Genomic DNA, 22785 nt, shown 5'->3' on the forward strand with positions numbered 1-22785 from the left:
TCCTGTGACGTACATAGGACTCCGATTGCCATTTTAAGACAGACTGGTTGGAGCCTGGGCCCTACACATTCTGACCAGTTTTACCGGCCTCGAAAATGTAAATTTCAAATTATTTTTGTGGGGCCAGGAAAAATAAGATTGCTTCTCCAGGCCCCACAGAAATAATTTGGGCTGTTGCTGCCCCGGGTCCACCCCCCACCCCTCCCCTCCCCTCCAATATTGAGCCGGCCTGAATCTGGCACAGCCGTTTAGGACGGGCATCTCCTCGGTTCTATTTAAATGAGGCCCGGGCCTCGAAATGGATCCGGCTTCTTCCCTGTCGAATGGACAGTGGGCTCACCCAAATCGTTATGTTCTACCCCTGGGTCTCTCCAGTCTTTCACAAAGCTCAGGCCTTTGACACTGCAGATCACCCTCAAAGACTCTTCTCTGCAGTGCTTCCAGTCCTTGAACATCTGGCCTGTCTCACTGTACTCAGGGCGTGGTCTGACCAGAGCTCGGTACAGTGTGATCATGACCTCCTCTGCCTTGTGCCGACTACGCAGTTCAGCATTCTATTGGCTTTGTTGGTTGCTGCTCTTCGCTGGTGGGACATGGTGGGCACTGAGTCTACAGTTACAGTGATAGAAGGAAAAGTGGCTGGTGGAGATGTGGCACTCCCACACCACCTAAGCTTGCATCCTGGAAGGTTGACCCATTGATGTATATAGAAATGTCCATGAACTAACCTATTACATCCTCCTGGTCAGGGCCAGCATGGATAGAGGGGCGAAGGGTCACAGAGGACACGTCAGCTTATCAACCATTTGCACGACTAAAGATTCTAACAGCAGGCAGTAATTGGAGACCTGGGCATTATGTTCCCCAGATCCCAATTTTCCTCCCATAAAACAAACATTCTAGCATCTTCTATCCAGAGAAAATGTTCCAGAGCATCTGAAATAAAGCAGCCATTACATTAACACACCAAGTTAAGTGATTTTTTGGACATAACAAGCAAGAAAACTAAACCGCCATTTGATGACAACACAACATGTATAACTGCAGAAGTTTACAGCACAGGATGAGGCCATTCAACCCATTGTGTTTGGGCTGGCTCTTTGCTAGAGTATTTCAAAAGTAACCCCATTGCCCTGCTCTCTTCCCATAGCCCTATATCTCCAACTGCTTCAACTTTTGATCAATTTTTCCTTTAAATGATGCAGTAGTCTCTGCCTCAACCAGTGGCAACGCATTCCATGCTTCAACAACCCTCTCAGCAATGAAATCTCTTCTAACTTCTCTCCTCAGCCTCTTGGTGACCATTTTAAACTAATGACCTCTAGTCTCGGACTTCCCAGTCAGAGGAAATCATCATTCCCTATTCACTCCATCAAAACCCTTCATCATTTAAAAAGTCTCTATTAAATCTCCTCTTTGCTCTCCCTGCTCCAGTGGAAATAGTCTCTCCTCGTAACCATAGATTCCCATTCCTGCCATCACTTTGGTGATCAATACCAAATGCTCTTCATGGCTTTAATGTCCTTTCTATAAAGGGGCACCGAAAACTGCACTCGGTACTCTAACTGTGGCCTATCCAATGTTTTGTACAGATTCAGCATTACTTCTTTCCCCTTGTACTCTACTCCCAACACTTATAAACCCAAAACACTGTTGGCCTTTTTTATGGCTTTATCTACCTTCATTTGCACTTTCAAGGAATGATGTATTTCAGTGATGTCCAATAGAAATCATTGACTAGCCACATGTGTAGCTGTGCCGACACCGTTTGAACGATGGGCACTAATTTTAGTAGAAAACGCCTAAATACACTCGCACAATGCAGGTAAATGTACCTCCCATGTGTATATTTACTCAACAAACACCTACCATCAAGGAAGTAAAGACCAATCGCACACTCTGAATCATAGAAATTCACGGCACAGAAGGAGGCCATTCGGCCCATCGTGTCTGTGCTGGCCGACAAAGAGTTATCCAGCTTAATCTCACTTTCCAGCTTCTGGTCCGTAGCCCTGTAGGTTACAACACTTCATGTGCATATCCAAGTACTTTTTAAATGTGATGAGCATTTCTGCCTCTACCACTCTTTCAGGCAGTGAGTTCCAGACCTCCGCCACCCTCTGGGTGAAAATGTTCTCCTCAACTCCCCTCTAAACCTCCTACCAATTACTTTAAATCTATGCCCCCCAGTTATTGACCTCTCTGCTAAGGGAAATAGGTCTTTCCTATCCACTCTATCCAGGCCCCTCATATTTATACACCTCAATCAGTCACCCCTCAGACTCCTCTGCTCCAAAGAAAATAACCCCAGCCTATCCAATCTCTGCTTTTCAGCTTGTCATTTTACCATCAAATGCACAAAAAAGGTTAAAGATAAATGCAATTTGCCACATCTGGATTTCCAAGTAGCCACATGGGCTAGCGGCTAATGCACTGGGTAACACTGATGTATTCGAGCCCCAGGTCTCACACCAGGCAGAGGCCAAAAGCAGCCACTGTGGCTAGCTCAGCTTTCAAATGTCACTTCACAGAGAGGCACTGGACAGAACCCACTTGGCCCTCGATCATCTGGTTTCAGTCTGTCTCTAGATCCGCTTACTGGTAGCCGTTAAATACCTTGTCATCTTGGTTCCGAAAGTAGTAGAACATCTTTCCTATCAGGGAGCACCAGACCAGCTTGGAGTAGCCATGCCTCACCTGTAACACACATTAAGAACAGTCAACCATCAGTTCTCTGAGAGTGAATGGGGCATCTTTCTTTTGTAGTAAGATTAACCATAGGGAAAATCTGAAGTAATTAGACTCACTACCTCATGGACAGCCAAGACTGGACCTATAATCTGATTGATATTTTGACCCTATGCAATACTTCCATCATTGACCTCTGCAGGAGATAAAATGGCTCAAGGAAGGTTGACCGTTTTTGAGCCTGAATATTAATCCCAACCAACATTCCCTATTTTCCCAAGGTTTAAAATTGCATGTATTAAAAACTGGGAGGGAATCTCTCTGCCCATATATTATGCCCTAGAACAGAAAAGAGTTTGTATTAGAGGCAGCTTAGCTGTCAATCCCGTCCAACACGGAGCCAAAGTTTGAATAACCTTTCTGGGATCAACGTGACTTTTTTGAAATGCAATCCAGGTCACATCACCATAAGAAGAGCCCGCTGGTGCTTATCACTAAACTGAACAGTTTCTATTAATCATGCTCCAAAATCAACAGGGCAGGTAGTTTGAGAGGCAGCCTCATGACAAGAATATCAACAGAGCACACACAGGGCAAAGCTAAACTAGCTGTCATTTTTTGACATGTGCAACCCTCAACTTCAGGAAGCCACTGATTCCTTATCTTCGACATAGCTCAAAACAATAGTACACAACCTTCATCTCAAAGGAGTGACACAAAGACCAAAAGGTCCCAGGTTTGCCCCGAGTTAGCTGATCCCAGTTAAGAATGCGATACTTGGCCCCAGCACATCTGGACCAGGGAAGGAGGAAATAGATCAACAACTTGCATTTATGTGGCGCCTTTAACGTAGTACAAATGTCCCATGGCGCTTCACAGGAGTGAAATCAGACAACAATCGACATCGATCCAAAGGAGGCGACATTAGGACAGATGACCAAACGCTTGGTCAAAGAGGTAGGATTAAAGGAGGAGAGGGAGGGAGAGGTGGAGAGGTTTATGGAGGGAATTCCAGAGCTTAGAGCCTAGGCAGTTGAAGACATGGCTGCCAATGGCGGGGTGAAAGAAGTGGGTGATGCACAAGAGGCCAGAGTTGGAGGAGTGCAGAGTTGGAGGAGGGTTGAAGGGCTAGTTGGAGGAGCGCAGAGTTGGAGGAGGGTTGAAGGGCTGGAGGAGCGCAGAGTTGGAGGAGGGTTGAAGGGCTAGTTGGAGGAACGCAGAGTTGGAGGAGGGTTGAAGGGCTAGTTGGAGGAGCGCAGAGTTGGAGGAGGGTTGAAAGGCTGGAGCAGGTTACAGAGATATTAGCTGAGGTTCCCACTCCCAGCAGACAATGGCCTCTCCTGGAACATGCATGTGCGCAGATGTCAGGCGAGCTTGGCTGTGGAGCCTCCATGCCTGCTGACAGCTGACAGCAACCGTCTTAGCACACAGAATGTTATTGTTTATTGCGAGGGGAATTGAATACAAAAGTAGGGAGGTTATGCTTCAGTTATACAGGGCATTGGTGAGACCACATCTGGAGTACTGTGTACAGTATTGGTCTCCTTATTTAAGGAAGGATGTAAATGCATTGGAAGCAGTTCAGAGAAGGTTTACTAGGCTAATACCTGGAATGGGCGGGTTGTCTTATGAGGAACGGCTGGACAGGCTAGGCTTGTAGCTGCTGGAGTTTAGAAGAGTAAGAGGTGACTTGATTGAAACATAAGATCCTGAGGGGTCTGGACAGGGTGGATGTGGAGAGGATGTTTCCTCTTGTGGGAGAATCTAGAACTAGGGGTCACTGTTTAAAAATAAGGGGTCGCCCATTTAAGACAGAGATGAGGAGAATTTTTTTCTCACAGGGTCGTGAGTCTTTGGAACTCTCTTCCTCAGAGGGCGGTGGAAGCAGAGTCTTTGAATATTTTTAAGGCAGAGGTAGATAGATTCTTGGTAAGCAAGGGGGTGAAAGGTTATCGGGGGTAGGTGGGAATGTGGAGTAATCGGATCAGCCATGATCTTATTGAATGGCAGAGCAGGCTCGAGGGGCCGAGTTGCCTACTCCTGCTCCTAATTCGTATGTGCGTATGTTCATGGTTGAATAACCAGCTGGGTGGAGAACTGGAGGGTGGAACCGTACCCCAGCATACAAAGAGGAGGGGGGACAAAAAGTGATTATGCTTCACCTTCCACAGCATTGGAAGATGTACTCCGCATCACTTTATGACAAAGGTTGGCTTTGTGCATTTCATGTCCACATAAAATGTTGTAGCCACAGGATATTTCTGAATTTGAGCCCGCTGATTGATGGGAGTGTAGAAAGATCCTAAAGAAACGCTACTGGGGTAATGAGGGAAGTCAACAGATGTCCCCAGGCTTATTCTTAGCAACCCTGCTTCAGCAATGAATGGTTAACTTTGCATCTGGATGTCAGTGCTAGGGGGTGGGGCAAAGTTTTCAGGAGAAGGCACTGTGTGGGAGAGGCTTTCGTAGGCAGAACCGATAGAAATTAAACTGTTAGCATGAAACGCAGCTCAAACATAAAGGAGTGATTTGAACATTCTTCAGGTCTGACACCAGACTTAATTGATTTTGCTGAACCATTGCTTTTGAACTGGTGCCAACTCAAAAGTGTCCTCTCTGGAGTGTCGTGTGAGCTAGTGACCCAGCTCCTCCCAACACACAAGCAATAATTCCAAGCAGCTGTTTAGTCTGGCTGATGCAGATGAAACATCAGTGGCTGAATGCACTGGGCTATGAGTTGAGGCCAAAATGTACTCGACACAAACACACACCACCTACTCAGAGCTTCACCACTGCAGTCGCCACACCCTGGGGGTGAAATGAGTAGCACAAAGCGGATGGGCAGCTTGCTTCATGCCCGGCCCAATTTTCCTTACCACTGACTTCTTTGGCAATGAGAGCAAAGTGGAGTGTGCAACAGACTGCCGGTTAACCATTGCTCGTTTTGCAGCACTGCCAAAAAAACAACTTCACTTCTCTGTCATGTCACACCCTCTGGGTTCCACCAAGCCTAGTCCTCCTTGTGCAGATCAGTCTCCAACCAATCAGGATGTCACACACGATGGGGTATGCGGTGTACTGTGTTTTGCGCATGGGCAGGAGCAGCGAGTACATGAAGTGACCCTTCCTCCCAATCCTGTTTGCTTTTTGTTCTTACAGAAGGAGGCAAGAATATTATCATAGAATCACAGAATGACACACCACTGAAGGAGGCCATTCGGCCCATTGTGCCTGTGCCGGCTCTTTGGTGGAGCTATCCAATTAATCCCACTCCCCTGCTCTTTCCCCATAGCCCTGTTGGGATTATTATCTTAAGGGAGAAAATATAAATGGATTTTCCCACTGTCTTAATAAAGGGTCAGGGTGGGAAACCTTCACATCACGTAGTGTACTTACTTCCCCACATTGCTATAGTCAGAGATTTTTTGCCAGAATACACAACTCTCTGAAGGTTCATTTACCACATTCCTTCTTGGGTTTCCCTTTCCCGCATTGATAACCCTGTCCCCTTTTGATACATCTCACGATATCAGACAGGGTCTCATCTAATCACTCTTGCCCTCCATCCTATCACAGACCATTCCCTGCCCCATCCTTTTCCCTGCCCCTGCCCCTGCACCTGCTTAAAAGCTGTTCAATCTCTAACTTCTTCCAGTTCTGACGAAAGGACATTGAGCTGAAACGTTAACTCTGTTCCTATCTCCACAGATGCTGCCTGATCTGCTGAGTATTTCCAGCATTTGCTGTCTTGATTTCAGTCAGGGCCGATTGGCCTTTTCCTGATCCAATTATCCCCTTTATTCTGATCTCCAATTGGTAGGGTGCAGGCTTAGTGTTCGCCAACGGCACTCCGGAATCAGTGTCGAAGAGCCATGCACGAGGGAGCTGGAGATTCCATTCCTTTCTGTGTTGAAGTTCTCGTACCTTCCCACTCGTACCTTGGAGAACAGTGTGAAGTGGTAGAAGGATTCACAGGCTGATTAATTGGACAGGCTCCTTCCATGGCCGTAACCACCTTTATAGCAGCCGATAGGGTGATTAGCCTGATATGGTGGGAGGGTTGTATGGGCTCCCACAACCCATATGATGAGGGTGGGGCCACCCACACCCACTGGATGCTGGATGTCCACCAAGATTTAGAGCTCCGGTCTCCACTCGCCGGACTGTCTGGAGTGGGGCTCGAACTTTCTCACTCAGAGGCGGGAATACTATCACTAATCCAAAGGCTTGCTCCTGTGAGGAAGTGCCTGACATCTGCTCTCTACAATCCATAGCCGAGACTGGGAACCGATAGTGTCCAGGATCAAGGTTGTGATCCCAGCACTTCACGGCCTAACACTTTGGGGCTCAGCTACACTGTGCACTATGCTGCTAATTGTTCTGCTATTTTTTGGGGTTTTTTTTCCCCTCACATGACTCTATAGGTGCCAAGTGAGGTTGCTGAAACAGGAAAGCCCATAGACTGGTGTCACAGAACAAGTTCATAATCTAGGCTGACACACCAGTGCCAGTACTGAAGGAGTGCTGCACTGTCGGAGGTGCCATCTTTTGGATGAGATGTTAAACCGAGGCCCCGTCAGCCCTCGCAGGTGGATGTAAAAGATCCCACGGCACTAGTCGAAGAAGAGCCAGGGGAGTTCTCCCCGGTGTCCTGGCCAATATTTTCCCCTCAACCAACACCACTAAAACAGATTATTTGGTCATTGTCGCATTGCTGTTTGTGGGAGCTTGCTGTGCGCAAATTGGCTGCCGCGTTTCCCACATTACAACAGTGACTGCACTTCAAAAAGTACTTCATTGGCTGTAAAGCGCTTTGGGATGTCTGGTGGTCGTGAAAGGCGCTATAGAAATGCAAGTTTTTCTTTCTTTCATAATGAAGAAAGAAAGACTTGCATTTATATAGCGTCTTTCACAACCTCAGGACGCCTCAAAGTGCTTTACAGTCAATGAAGTACTTTTGAAGTGTAGTCACTGTTGTAATGTAAGAAGCACAACAGCCAATTTGCGTTCAGCAAGCTTCCACAAACAGCAATGAAATAAATGACCAGATAATCTGTTTTAGTGATGTTGGTTGAAGGATAAATGTTGGCCAGGACACCGGGGAGAACTCCCCTGGCTCTTCTTCGACTAGTGCCGTGGGATCTTTTACATCCACCTGCGAGGGCTGACGGGGCCTCGGTTTAACATCTCATCCGAAAGACGGCACCTCCGACAATACAGCTCAAATCTCTGGGGTGGGGCTTGAACCCATGACCTTCTGACTCAGAGGCAAGAGTGCTACCTACTGAGCCAAGAATAACTATTTAGAAGCAATGAGCGCTGATCCGAAGCAGACCCACTGCTTTTCAGTGTGGTACCAGATGAGTATTTTTATATCCTCATAGAAATAAAGGCACGGGGTGGGAGGAGCTGCTCAGAGCGTTGTATTTTGGCTGAAGGTCACAGCAGCCTCTTACCTTGGTCAGCCAGCCTCTGACAGAGGGCTTTGACTCAATCTGTGTGATGACAGGGCTGGCCAGCTGAACCTTCAGAATGTTCTGGAGCACGCGGATCCATTCCTCCAGGATGTTTGGGGAGTCGGCAGTCAGGTAGTACGTCCTTTTCTCTGTGACCAGCTGCAGGAGACAAAAGCAACAACGAATCACCACGCGAGTCCTCTTCAGCCACTTGTGAAAGGGTTGGATTTCTCAGGTTCCCTGCAGTGAGGCTGCACTGCAATGTTAAAAATTCAACGGCAGTGACTGGGCACAGAGTATATTGGCCCAGAAATTCGGGTCTCCACGGGTGAGTACACACGGGGTACTCCCCTGTAAGCCCAATGGAAGTGCCGGTTTCGTGCATGCACTGCGCATGCGCGGGAAACCGGAACTTCCGTTCCCTTAAAGGAAGGGGTTCAGAGGTGGAACGCGTGCGCAGGAGAGGGCTGCGTGTACGCATCGAACTTACGCAAGGCCTGCTTTTTACAAGGTAAGTGGTGAATTAATTAAAATTAAAACTTTTTTCCACAGGTTTATTATTTTTAAATACTTTAAAGAAAGGTAAGTTTATTTTTAGCCCCGTTAGAAAATGTAATTAATTTTTTCAAAAATTTAAATTATTGTTTAAAATAGTTATTTCATGTAATTTATAGTTTATTTTAAAATGTGATTTTTTAAAAATGTATTTGAAGATTTAGTGATGCTTTGGGGCTTATAATATTTATAGCTTCCTGTCAAACTTATGAATGAAGCATTCCCTGCTACCATTGGCTCTCCATGGCCCACGTGATCCCAGGGGACGCATCGAACTAACTGCGCCCCTGGGATACGCAAGCACTGCGCGCCGGCAGTTGGAGGAGGCCCAGGATCGGAATCCCACGCAGGCCCACAGCACAACGGCCGGCGCAGTAGGTAAGTGCAGGTTGGGGGCTTGCACCCACGGGAAGCCCCCGACCCGAATTTCTGGGCCATTGACTCCACTGTGTTATCAGAAAAACTGAACTCAACCCAATACAATTCGATGTTGTGCGATACGCTTTGTGTGTCTTGTCACATTTCTAGATTTATTTTGGACTATTTTTTGCCACGGAAAGGATTTTGAAAAAGAGTTTGAATGCTGGGATTTTAAAACAAAGTGCATTCGCACACGTTTAAAAAAAAAGGCACCTGGACGAAACGTGGTTAAGACACGACGGGGGAAAAATCCAGTTGCTTTGCGCCTCCCGTTGGGCGCAAAGCAACTAGCGCCCGGGCGCGGCGGTGTTTGCACCGCTCGCAAAATTGACCAGACATTTTGCAGCAGCGCTAAACACTACTGCCACAATCTCCTGCGCCCGCAGATCATGACGTCAGTCGAGCATGCAACGCCCCGGACCGGATACTGAGTGGCGCCCCCGGCCTTACCGCCTGCCGCTAGCAATAACAGGTTGAGGGGAACGTTTTGCAGTCGGGAAGGGACTGGGGGAGCGCTATTTAAAGGCGGCCGCTTCCTGCCTTTTTTTGTCAGCAACATTTTTGCACCATGCATTCTGAGAGAGAGAGAGAGACTTCTGGAGAGATTCAATGCTGTGTGAAGGAGCTTTGGGTACTGAGCAGCACTTTGCAAGTTCATTTTGATTCAACCTTCCTTGCTTAGATTTAGAAGAGACTGTGGGGCTGCACTCTGAGCTCTTTCCCTGGGTCTCTCCATTGTTCTTTCCAGCATAATTGATGTACAGGTCTCTCCAGGCCGAGATTCAAGGCTGCAACGAGCAGGGTGTGGATGGAGAGCAAGATCGACCCTCCCCTTTAAGAACTGGCCGGCGCCAATGTGTCTGTGTTCCATTGGTGACTGACATCACATGAGCTTCGCCAGTGCTCTGAGTTAGCGCCTCGCTCCTCGGCGTTAGCACCTTAAAAGAGGTGTGTAGCGCCTGATTTAGCGCTCCAATCACCTCCACGGGCGATAGAAGCCAAGTTTGCAGTCGGAGGCGATAATTAGCGCCAGGCACTAAACTTTGCGCCCGGCCGAAAATTGCGCCCCAAATGGGACGATACCGAATTTCTCCCCCTATATGTTTTCCCCCAAAGACAATAAGCAGATAAACAATGTGTTTGGTTGCCTTAGTATTCGATAAATACTTCACACCCATTGTGCTGGGAAGTCTCTGGTGCCATCTGACTGTGAACAGAGGGATAGATTTTAAAAAAAGAGACAGAGACACAGATAGTCAGCAAAGGCTGTGAAGACAATCAGGCTTTTGAAACAGGAAACTGCAAGGACAGGCTTTGGTCAGGCACAGAGGTTTAACACGCAGCAGGGCAGTTAAGAGTTACTGGCCTAGAAATTCACTTTGGGCCCGCCAGCTGGCGTGCGCCCAAAAGTTAGCACTGAGCGCGGAGCCAGTTGCGCGCGTCAGATATTCAGTTTTTGCGCCCCAAGTCGGAACCGGGCGCTATTCCAGGGTGTGCCCGCCCCCGCTTGGGGCGCTGAAACTGAATTTCAGCGCTCTAGGCGCCGCTGCGCCACCCGCTGCGGAGCGGCAGGCTGCGGTACTGCAGGCCTCCTCCTTCTCTTAAGGGGGAGGTGCCTGCAACGGGGAGATCGCCGCTGGATAGTGCCGGCAAATGAGCCCGGCACCACGGAGAAGTGCCGGGTTCGCGGAAAGCAGCCGGCAATGCCGCGGGGGGGGGGGGGGGCTGTGGAGGAGGCCGGGGAAGGAGGTGCGGGCAGGCGGCCGCCGAAAAAGCGGCCGGCCGCACCTGCACCTTAAAGCGCCCCACTAAGGCTACAGTACGGCCCCGTTTTCTGATCGCTGTTTGCGGCCGCTGCGGAAGAGGCGGCCGCAACTAAATATGGGGATCGGGCCGGTATCGGGGCGGAACCGGGGCACTGCGCACACCGATGACGTCATCGGTGCCGGCGCAGCGCTAATGGCTACCGCCGCCATTACCGCTGCGCTGAATATCAGCGCAAACTCCTCTATTGGCGCAGAAGCCCTCTTTGGGCGGTAACTGGCCGCAAAGCTGGCAGCGCCTTACTGAATTTCTAGGCCACTTTGTTTAAGTCAAGTAAAGCGACCCATTGCTGTGGGAAAGTGTAGTGTGCTCATTATTTTGCATTAACACACTGAATGAACTAAGTGAATCTGATCTTAACTGGTACTCTGTATGTTCACTTGCTGTGAAATAAAGTAGCTTAATGATTTGCAGTGGAATGTTCCAAGGTGCTTCACAGAAGCATAATCAGACAAAATTTGACAATGAGCCACATAAAGAGATATTAGGACAGGTGACCAAAAACTTGATCAAAGAGGTAGGTTTTAAGGAGCGTCTTAAAGGAGGAGAGAGCGGTGGAGAGGTTTAGGGAGGGAATTCCAGAGCTTAGGGCCGAGGCAGCTGAAGGCACGGCTGCCAATGGTGAAGTGAAGGAAATGGGCGATGCACAAGAGGCCAGAGTTGGAGGAGCGCAGAGTTTTCGGAGGGTGGTAGGCCTGGAGGAGGTCACAGAAATAAAAAGGGGCGAGGCCATGGAGAGATTTGAATGGAAGGATGAGAATTTTAAAATAAAGGTGTTGCCGGACCGGGAGCCAATGTAGGTCAGCGAGCACAGGGGTGATGGGTGAACGGGACTTGGTGTGAATTAGGACACGGGCAGAAGAGTTTTGGATGAGGTCCGGTTTACAGAGGATGCAAAGTGGGAGGCTGGCCAGGAGAACATTGGAATAGTTGAGTCTGGAGGTAAGAAAGACATGGGTGAGGGTCTGTGCAGCAGATGGGCTGAGGCAGGGGCGGAGTCGAAGGTAGGCAGTCACACCCAGCACAGAGCAGGGATGGATGTTCAGCGCGGGTTTCTCTGCTCTTTTCGTTATGCTCTATGACGACGGGAGATTCTCACCTGGAAGGTTTGTGCCCCCTCCCCACGAACGATGCGACAGGAGGAGCTGAGCTCGATCTGGCCCTGGGGCTTGCGGATGACATCACTCTGCAATGCCGATGGACAGAAAAAAAGCACAACATATCGTTAAGAATTTAACTGCATCTTCATAGCATCGAGTTAAGACACCTCCAATATTTACTTCAGTTTCTTCCGCTCAGTGTATCTCTACTCAAGGCTCTGAGTTGGGGTACTCACGGGTGACTTGTAGTACAGGATCTCACCATTCCTCAGCACAAACCATCGTCTCTTCCATGTCTTGACCTGGCCTCCCATCTTCAGCAGATAACCAGACTTTTCTAAAGGCTCCTGCAACCAACACAATTGTAGATGGATCAGCGAATCTGCCTCCGCCTGAGTGAGGAAACTGTGCCGTTTTTAGCAGGGTCTAAGGGAGGAGAGAAGGAGTACTTCAAGAATTAAACAGTAGGTTTGCCAACTCTCCCAGATTGCCTTGGAGTCTCCAGTGCTGCAAACACCGGGAGAAAAATTGGCTGTTTTTCGGACTGGAGGAAGGTTCACAGTGGTGTTCCCCAGGGGTCGGTACTGGGACCACTGCTTTTCTTGATATATATTAATGACTTGGTGGTGGGTGTACAGGGCACAATTTCAAAATTTGCAGATGACACAAAACTTGGAAGTATAGTAAACAGTGAAGAAGATCATGATAGACTTCAAGAGGACAGAGATAGGCTGGTGGAATGGGCGGACACGTGGCAGATGAAATTTAACACAGAAAAGTGCAAAGTGATACATTTTGGTAGAAAGAATGAGGAGAGGCAATATAAACTAAAGGGTACAATCCTGAAGGGGGTGCGTGAACGTTGAGACCTGGGGGGATATGTGCACAAATTGTTGAAGGTGGCAGGGCAGGTTGAGAAAGCAGTTAAAAAAGCATTCGAGTAGAGGTATAGAGTACAAAAGCGTGGAAATTATGATGAAGCTGTATAAAACACTGGTTCAGCCTCAACTGGAGTATTGTCTCTAATTCTGGGCACCGTACTTTAGGAAGGATGTGAAGGCCTTAGAGAGGGTGCAGAAAAGATTTACGAGAATGGTCTCAGGGATGAGGGACTTCAGTTACGTGGATAGACTGGAGAAGCTGGGGTTATTCTCCTTGGAGCAGAGAAGATTGAGAGGAGATTTGATAGAGGTGTTCAAAATCATGAGGGGTCTGGACAGAGTAGATAGAGAGAAACTGTTCCCAGTGGCAGAAGGGTCAAGAACCAGAGGTCACAGATTTAAGGTGATTGGCAGAAGAACCAAAGGTGACAAGAGGAAAAACTTTTACTCAGCAAGTGGTTCAGACCTGGAATGCACTGCCTGAAAGGGTGGTGGAGGCAGATTCAGTCACGGCTTTCAAAAAGGGAGTTGGATAAGTACCTGAAGGAAAAAAATGTGCAGGGCTATGGGGAAGGGGCGGGGGAGTGAGTCTAGCTGAAGTGCTCTTGCAGAGAGCCGGCGTGGGCTCGACGGGCCGAATGGCCTCTTTCTCTGCTGTAACCATTCTATGATAGGGCACTAAAAAAAAAATCGGAGATGGTGGGGTGGGGAGGGGGGGGGGGGGCGCGGTGGGCGGGTGGAGAAAAAAAGGCTGTTCAACTGACAGTAGGGAATCATCCAATCTGGCAATGAAGTGTCTGCTTGCTTTCCAATTGGCCGTGGGAAGATGGTGGGGTGCGCGGATGGACATGTCGGGCGACCAATGGCAGGAGTGTGGGAGCGGGGTGGTTGGAGGTCCCGTGATGACACATCGCAGAATACGTCCAATCAGAGTTGGTAACCCTAGGTTCTGCATCCCCCCCCCGCCCCACCCCCAATTCCAACATAAAATTTACACCGCAAGCTGGTCACATATACCCACAGGATCCCTTTTACTGAGAAGTTTTAGTGGAAGGCAAGGACCAGACTGTAGGCCACCACCAAGGTTGGAAGTGAAAGTGCAGGAGAGCAGGTATGGTAAATTAGGAAGAAGTGGAGCATGAACACCAGCATAGACCTGTTGGGCCGAATGGCCTGTTTCTGTACTGTAAATAATATGAAATACTATGTAACTAGTTAGATGACACCAAGCTTGTGCTTTCAAGACCCTCACTAATTGGGGGGTGAACTGATCAAGGTGTTTAAAATGTTTAAAAGATTCACTAGAGCAAATACAGAGAAACTATTTCCTCTGGTGTGGGAATCAAGAACAAGGGGACATGATCTTAAAATTAGAGCCAGGCCATTCAGGAGTGAAATCAAGAGGCACTTTATCCACATAAAGGGTCGTAGAAATCTGGAACTCTCTCCCCCAAAAGACTGTGGATGCTGGGAGGCATTTGGAGCTTAAATGACTGAGATCGATGAGATTGTTGTTCGGTAAGGGCATCAAGGGATATGGATCAAAGGCGGGTAAATGGAGTCGAGGTGCAGATCAGCCACAACCTAATGGAATGGCGGAGCAGGCTCGAGGTGCTGAATGGCCTCCTCCTGTTCCTATGCGCCTCGGAGAGGAAAGGGTCGGGGAGGTAAGTTGTTCTATCGTTTTGAGACCCTTGGAAAGAATGGGTTAGAGTAGAAGAGAGTGCAATGATTCTTGATTCCAACACAGTGACGATGTAGGAGAAGGAAGAATGTGTTTGGTGTTTAGGATGAATTTTCTGAGGAACAATGACAACAGTTTAATTGGTAAAATAAAGAGCGAGCGAGCGAGAGAGAGAGAGAGAGAAAAGAAAGGCTGTGACAGAGGAAAGGTAGAGGTGAAAGAAGGATCACCTGTCAAATGACAATCCTTCTTTCTCCGATCCAGGATGGAGAGGCGGTAGCCATGCCTACCCAGATCTGGAGTCGCCACTGAGGTTTTGGACACACTTGTCCTTTATAGACATCGCGAGTTGTTGAAAGGAAAATAAGTGGTCGGCTCCAGAAACTGAGCTTCTTGTCCAGCATTGAGCCAGATTGGAAAAAAACACATATCATCAGCTTTGAAAGAGTGTTGGCATTTTTGGCCTCTTGCGCATCCCCCATTTCCTTTGTTCCACCATTGGCGGCCGTGCCTTTAGCTGCCTAGGCCCTAAGGTCTGGTGTTCCCTCCCTAAACCTCTCCGCCTCTCTCTTTCCTCCTTTAAAATGCTCCTTAAAACCTAGCTCTTTGACCAAGCTTCTAGTCGCCTGTCCTAATATGTGACTTGGTGCCAAATTCTGTTTGATTACGCTCCTGTGAAGTGCCGTGGGAATTTTTGCGACGTTAAGGCGCTACATAAATGCAAGTCGTTGCTGTGTTCAACCCTTCCATCCCCAACTGTTTCCTGCCGTATCTGGCTTACTTTAGCTTTATCGTCTATCTATCTATATATATATATATATATATAAACCGGTATGTTTCTCTGTCTGTCTCTCTGTCTGTCTGTCCGGCTATACAATCAAAAGTTATAGAGCGTACCTACACGTATGTTATATCGAAAGAAAGCTTATCATTAGGGGACTCTCGTAGGCATATTTACTTTTTCGTCAGACAAAAATTGTTTGGACAGTATACAAAAAACGTTCAAAAATCCTCAAAAATCCACTCATTAGCGGTTGACCAATCCTACCTCTCATTAGCGTTGAGTGACGTGCTGCTTGACCAATCCTACAGTTCACTCACCTGATGGTTGACCAATCAGTGCATCACGGGCGGGTCCTAATCCTCCAGTCTCCCTAAACTTTGCCGCCATTTTTTCCATCGCCACAGGGACAGCAGCAGCAAAAGAAACCCCCACATTGCGGCTCCCGATCCCGCTCCCGCCCCGCCGGAGCGGCAGGTAAGTTGGGCTCACTCGGGCCATGCCTCGCAACCGCTCGGCCCAACACACACAGCGGTTGGGGGAGCGGCAGCGGCCGCCCGTCCGCCGCGCGATCCGCGGGGGAGCTCAGCTTGGGTCCGTCTCGGCCCGACAGCGCCTCAAGCACTAGGCCCCGCATGGCCGCTATCACAATCGCACCGGCCCTCAGGCGCTACGCAGCGAGAGGGGAGGGAGGGACAGAGAGAGGGGGACGGAGGGGACGGAGGGAGAGGGAGAGACAGAGCGGACACACAGGGGCAGGGAGACCGCGCGCCCCAAAATTGTCCTGGCAACGCCGGGCACCCCCTGCTTATGGTATAAACATGGGGTGTAGCCAGGGACAATTGTCACAAGGAGAGATTTGACCCTGGTGGTTGTTGGGAGCACAGGAAAGCTTGTAAAGGGGCCTGGTGAATCGATCTACAAGAGTCTGGGAGGGAACTGCACAGCAGAGATGGTGCATGGAGCTTGTATCCTGTGTACAGCTGGATTAATACATGCAAATAACTTTCAGTTTGGGTGTGATTGTTTCACACCAGGGACATTCGATGGCCCCTCCAATCCCTTAAGCTGATGTCTGATCCTCCATTCAGGGCCCCAATGTACTGGATGTAAGGCCTGCAGATAACCTACATTGCAGTTGCTCTCCGCGGAGTAGACGGAACAGGTTCGCAGGAGCTTGTGCTCAGGCTCGGAGTAATCGCTGTCCATGGAGCAGGCATCGGGCGGGATGGCATAATCACTTTCAGAACTGACCGAGGACATCGAGACCCCTGCGGAGAAAGACACGGTCATTCCTCCCTCGTTCATAAACCGTTTCAAACACATCCAATCGCACGCATTCACTACGGGCAATTATTGAAGGGATTGGAACATAGGAACAGGAGTAGGCTCCGCAATTCAATCAGATCATGGCTGATCTGTATCTTAACTCCATCTACCCACCTTGGTTCCCTAACTCTTAATTCCCTTGCCTAACAAAAATCTATTGATCTCAGTTTTGAAATTTTCAATTGACCCCCAGTCTCAACAGCTTTTTGGGGGAGAGAGTTCTAGATTTCCACTACCGTTTGTGTGAGGAAGTGCTTCCTGACATCATCCCTGAACGGCCTGGCTCTAATTTTAAGGTGATGCCTCCTTGTTCTGGACTCCCCCCATCAGAGGAAATAGCTTCCCTCCATCTACCCTATCAAATCCTTTAATCATCTTAAACGCATCAATTAGATCACCCCTTGTGGGGTGGGTCTGCACAGGATGACCTACATCAGAACCTGTCGTGGCCCCGCCTATACCTCAGTGCCTCTGTGATATCATCCAATCAGACAGGCGACCCATTGGTCTGCTCAGTAAACCCAGCCCTCACACCCTGTCTGACCTTCCTCAGTGCACAAAGTGAACGGCAGGCTATAGATTAAATGCAATTAAAAGTTAATTACTCATTTAAATTGAGGACGTGTGACAAAGCCAAAGTTCACTTGCCACCTAGGTGACCTCAGTCACCGAGTAGCCCCCAATTTACTCAACATTCCACTAGTAGCTTGTAATTTTATATTTGACATAAAGGAGGATCTCTTCAATGCAGTCAACAAGTATTCACAGTATGGATTATGGATAGAGTGTAGAACGTCCTGAGTACTACCCCATCAAACTTTTCCAAGACCCTTCAGCTGCCATGGCAACACATCCCTCCATCTTGCTGCCTCGCTCCTCTCCTCTCCTACAAAAGACTCCTCCAAAGCTACCTCTTTGAACCTGCCTTCGATCACCACCTCAACCTGTACTGCTGGGTTATTTTCATCTCTGTGGTATGTTTCAATACCTTACAAGTGCTTTACAGTGTCAGCTGTGGCTCAGTGGTAACACTCTCTCAGCTCTGAGTCCCACTCCAGAGACTTGAGCCCATAATCCAGGCTGACATTCCAGTGCAGTACTGAGGGAGTGCTGCGCTGTCAGAGGTGCTGTCTTTCGGATAAGACGTTAAACCGAGGCCCTGTCTGCCCCCTCAGGTGGATGTGAAAAATCCCATGGGATTATTTCAAAGAAAGGCAGGGGGAGTTCTCCCCAGTGTCCTGGCTAATATTTATCCCTCAGATAAAAACAGATTATCTGGTCATTATCACATTGCTGTTCGTGGGAGCTTGCTCTGCGCAAATTGGCTGCCGCATTTCCCACATTACGGCACTTCAAAGTACTTCATTGGCTGTGAAGTGCTTTGGGATGTCCGGAGATTGCGACAGGTGCTATATAAATGCAAGTTCTTTTCTTTTGCTCACTGACGCCGTCCTGTTGATCACCTACCTCTTTTCACAGCTCGGGGACTCCCGGGGCCGCTGTTTTTCCTCGGCTCAGATCCCGCAGTGGACGTTCGGAAGCTGGCTTGGGAACTGCTGTCATCGTCAGATCCCGAGGACTCATCCGGGAAGGGAACGTTGCTGATCTGCGTGGCTTTCTGTCAAAGCCCAGCAGGAAATAGAAACAATCAGCCATTCATTTTTAACAATAATGAACTTTACCTCACATAACCCGACCCGACCTCCCAACTGGGGCCTCAATCTTTGAGTTGATGCGTAGGATAGGGGTAGAGAAATATCCAGGTTGTGAATCAGGGTTACCAACCTTCCAGGATTGGCCTGGAGTCTCCAGGAATTAAAGATTAATCTCCAGAACACTGCTGCGAGCCAAACCCGGGAGAAAAATAGTTTAAAAAAATTGTTTTCATTTTCTTTGAGCACTTTAATTTATTAGTGGTAAAAATATTGGAAATGGGGAAAATTAGCTATTTGACTGCCAGTCACCCAATCGACCAACAATGAGTCTGTTTGCTGTAGACTGGGTGTGGGAAGGCGGGAAGCTCCAAGGATGGGTGTGTCTGACAACCAATGGCGGGAGTACCGGGGGTGGGGTGGTTGGGGGTTGGGGGGGGCACGAGAGATCATGTGATGAAACCACCAGGAATACGTCCAATCCAGAGCTGGCAACCCTATTGTGCACTGATTGGGCCTTAGCCTCTCACATCCAATCCACATGGAAGTCCTTCCAGTGGCGGCGTGGGGGCGGCGGGGGGGAGCTGAGATGGGCCAGTGGAAGAAACATCAAACATAGAATTGAACCTGGCTGCCATCACCAGCAGCTAAAATTTGCAGATAAGACGCATGTAAATTCTTACAGCCAGGTTCAATTGCAGCCCTGCCTGACGGAATGAAAGCCCCCTCCCTCCGCAGGATGCAGGAGTTGGGGGCCAGTGGTGTAGGCCGGATTTTTTTCTTCCAGGTGGGTGTTTGGATACGAGCTTTTCCAGGCCAAACAAAACTACTTCGAAAGGTCATCTTTTCAAATAGGAATTTCACAATAAAGGCTCAAATCCAAACTTCCATTAATCCAACAATTCCAATAAAGCAAATGGAAAAATAAAACTCAAAGTCCTAGCACCGGTTAAGTGTCATTAGTCTATCAATAACTGCACCACTGTTCACTGCAATATCCCGGTGAACATTCAGAGGCACAAGCCTAACTAATCGGTTTACACTGGACGACTTGGCGAGCTCGGGAAGGACTGTGTCTGTTGTTGCTGCGTTCTATCGAGTGCTCCTTTGAAAGAAGGAGCAGTCTGATAAATAAAATCATGGAATTTCAGGGGGTGTTTCAACAGCCTGAACATCCCTCCTCCCCCTAACTCTGGCCTATGCCCAAAGTTTTGACAGTTCCCCCAGTGAGTTCCCAGTGGGCATCAGGCAGGGGTTGAGCTAATTTGTCGAGGCAGCTTCACTCTGTATCTAACCGTCTTGGGAATTACATAGAATTATATTTTATATAAATATGAGGAGAGGATATTTTTGCACTAATGCATGGAAGTATCCTGGAGCACTTCTTGGCTCCGATATTTACAAGGATTCGGGGAGGGAGCCGGAGAAGCCTGGATATACTGGGAGCGTGGAGGTCCTGCTGAACTTAACAGCAGGACCTCATTTTGAAACTTTTTTTTCTCTGTTTCCCACCCGGCAACTGGCCAAATCGAGAGGCTGGTCGGCTGGTCGGGCAGGAATGCCTGCGGGAGAAGGCCACAGGCCGGGACCGGAGAGGAAGGAGGGAGCGAGGGCCTTGCTGGCCATGCCCACACCCCACAGCAGCTAAATCCACACGGCTGCTGAAATCTGAGGCTCGCAGCCTCATTTAAATATTAGAGTTACTGACGCGCCTCTTGAGAGCGGGTTACTCGCTTTATCCCCATCCCGCCCAGTTATACTGGAGGTAGGCACGTTCACAGCAGGTTGGGGTCGGGTTTTACTTTTTTAATAATTTATACCCCGCTCCCCCCTGCTCATCTAGGGGGGCTAAAATTCCCCCCACAATCCCATGATAAAATATTTGGTAAACTTTTACTTCATCTGTTTTCAAACACGACTCCACAGCACAAAATGCCTCCTCCCCTCAGTCCATGTGACACCCAGAACCGGAAAAAGGTTCGACAAACAACTTCTTTTCCCTATGGAAATAATGACCCTTTAAATATCGAACACCACGGTGTGAGTGGCCAATGATGCCCAGTCAATGCCCGTCACCAGCTAGGGCAAACGTGGAGAAAGAGAATGGGCAAAGCAAAGTGTTCATGATGAAACCATGCATAACTAACCAATGAGCAGGCGGGAGGCTGACCAATCAATGAGCAGGAGCGAGGCTGACCAACCAATGAGCAGGCGGGAGGCTGACCAATCAATGAGCAGGAGCGAGGTTGACTAACCAATGAGCAGGAGCGAGGCTGACTAACCAATGAGCAGGAGCGAGGCTGACTAACCAATGAGCAGGAGTGAGGCTGACTAACCAATGAGCAGGAGTGAGGCTGACTAACCAATGAGCAGGCGGGAGGCTGACCAATCAATGAGCAGGAGCGAGGCTGACTAACCAATGAGCAGGAGCGAGGCTGACTAACCAATGAGCAGGAGCGAGGCTGACTAACCAATGAGCAGGATCGAGGCTGACCAACCAATCAGCAAGAGCGAGGCTGACCAACCAATGAGCAGGCGGGAGGCTGACCAATCAATGAGCAGGAGCGAGGCTGACTAACCAATGAGCAGGAGTGAGGCTGACTAACCAATGAGCAAGAGAGAGGCTGACTAACCAATGAGCAGGAGCGAGGCTGACTAACCAATGAGCAGGAGCGAGGCTGACTAACCAATGAGCAGGAGCGAGGCTGACTAACCAATGAGCAGGATCGAGGCTGACCAACCAATGAGCAAGAGCGAGGCTGACCAACCAATGAGAAGGAGCGAGGCTGACTAACCATTGAGCAGGAGCGAGGCTGACTAACCAATGAGCAGGCGGGAGGCTGACCAACCAATGAGCAGGAGGGAGGCTGACTAACCAATGAGCAGGCGGGAGGCTGACTAACCAATGAGCAGGAGCGAGGCTGACTAACCAATGAGCAGGAGCGAGGCTGACTAACCAATGAGCAGGAGTGAGGCTGACTAACCAATGAGGAGGAGTGAGGCTGACTAACCAATGAGCAGGCGGGAGGCTGACAACCAATGAGCAGGAGTGAGGCTGACTAACCAATGAGCAGGAGTGAGGCTGACTAACCAATGAGGAGGAGTGAGGCTGACTAACCAATGAGCAGGCGGGAGGCTGACAACCAATGAGCAGGAGTGAGGCTGACTAACCAATGACAGGCGGGAGGCTGACTAACCAATGAGCAGGCGGGAGGCTGACTAACCAATGAGCAGGCGGGAGGCTGACCAACCAATGAGCAGGCGGGAGGCTGACCAACCAATGAGGAGGAGTGAGGCTGACTAACCAATGAGCAGGCGGGAGGCTGACTAACCAATGAGCAGGAGCGAGGCTGACTAACCAATGAGGAGGAGTGAGGCTGACTAACCAATGAGCAGGAGTGAGGCTGACTAACCAATGAGCAGGCAGGAGGCTGACTAGCCAATGAGCAGGCGGGAGGCTGACCAACCAATGAGCAGGCGGGAGGCTGACCAACCAATGAGGACGCTCCAAGGTACCTGGGTAGGAGGGAGGTTGACTATCAGCGCTAAACCTGAAATGTAAAGTCCAGTTTAAACTGTACCAAACATTGTAACACAACCAACTCCTACTATGGAGTGAGCCTTGCCTCAGTGGTAGCTATGGGCTCGAGCCCCATTCCAGACAGTGCTGGTGAGCCGAGACAAGAGGTTGTGTCACTGAGTGCATGTCCGTGTGGAGCAGAGGGTCCCCTCCCCTCTCGGTGAGCGGAGACAAGACTTCCAGTCTCGGAATACTGGGTTGACATCAGAGGCCTCCCCGCACCTTCATACCCCCCCCATCCCCACTGTAACCCTGGTGATCAGGAGAACAGAGCTCCGGCCTCAGCTGGGTACTCGTGTCCAATGGGAGTGGAGAGACGACCTCGCCTCTAATCACATCCAGCTGGTCTTCCTGGTAAGGGGTTGTGAGTCAAGCGAACAACTTGTTCATGTAAAAGGGGTCTTTGTTACAGGAACAACCCAGAGCGTGATCTGCTGGGTGCAAAACAGTGGAAGAAATGGGTGGTCTCCTGGGCCATTAGATACAGAAGAGAGAAGAATTCCTAACATGCCACCCCAGTGACCCATGGGTAATTTAGTACTAAGCCACACAGACTACAGCGGTTCAAGATGAAGGCCCACCTCCACCTTCTCAAGGGCAACTAGGGAGGGGCAATAAATGCCAGCCTTGCCAGCAATGCCCACATCCTGACAATGAATTTAATTTTTTTTAACTGCCCCGTAATAGCCTCACCGCCCCTCCATATTCCTATCAAATGTGACCATCTCTTCCAGCAGCAAGGTTCCACAGTGCCATGTGTTTGGGGGAGTCCTAACCCTGGTTCCTTGTGGATCGTATCTGGTCAGTAGACTTTTGCAAAAAGTTGGTGTCTTAC

General features: G+C 49.2%; 1 protein-coding gene across 1 annotated transcript in view; it reads right to left on the minus strand.

The window, feature by feature from the left end:
* The window catches only part of plekhh1 (pleckstrin homology, MyTH4 and FERM domain containing H1), a 338941-nt gene that overhangs the window by 141234 nt on the left and 174922 nt on the right, over nucleotides 1–22785 (minus strand). Inside the window, exons 10-15 of the mRNA XM_086003678.1 lie at nucleotides 18186–18336; nucleotides 16521–16660; nucleotides 12280–12390; nucleotides 12043–12129; nucleotides 8145–8303; nucleotides 2617–2697 (exon numbers count right to left, since the gene is read on the minus strand). Coding sequence (XP_085859804.1) covers nucleotides 2617–2697; nucleotides 8145–8303; nucleotides 12043–12129; nucleotides 12280–12390; nucleotides 16521–16660; nucleotides 18186–18336 — 729 coding nt within the window. The remainder of the gene's footprint in view (nucleotides 1–2616; nucleotides 2698–8144; nucleotides 8304–12042; nucleotides 12130–12279; nucleotides 12391–16520; nucleotides 16661–18185; nucleotides 18337–22785) is intronic.

This window comes from Somniosus microcephalus, chromosome 12 (assembly GCF_052327205.1).
Source record: "Somniosus microcephalus isolate GS21.2 chromosome 12, FLI_Smic_1.0, whole genome shotgun sequence".
NCBI lineage: Eukaryota > Metazoa > Chordata > Chondrichthyes > Squaliformes > Somniosidae > Somniosus > Somniosus microcephalus.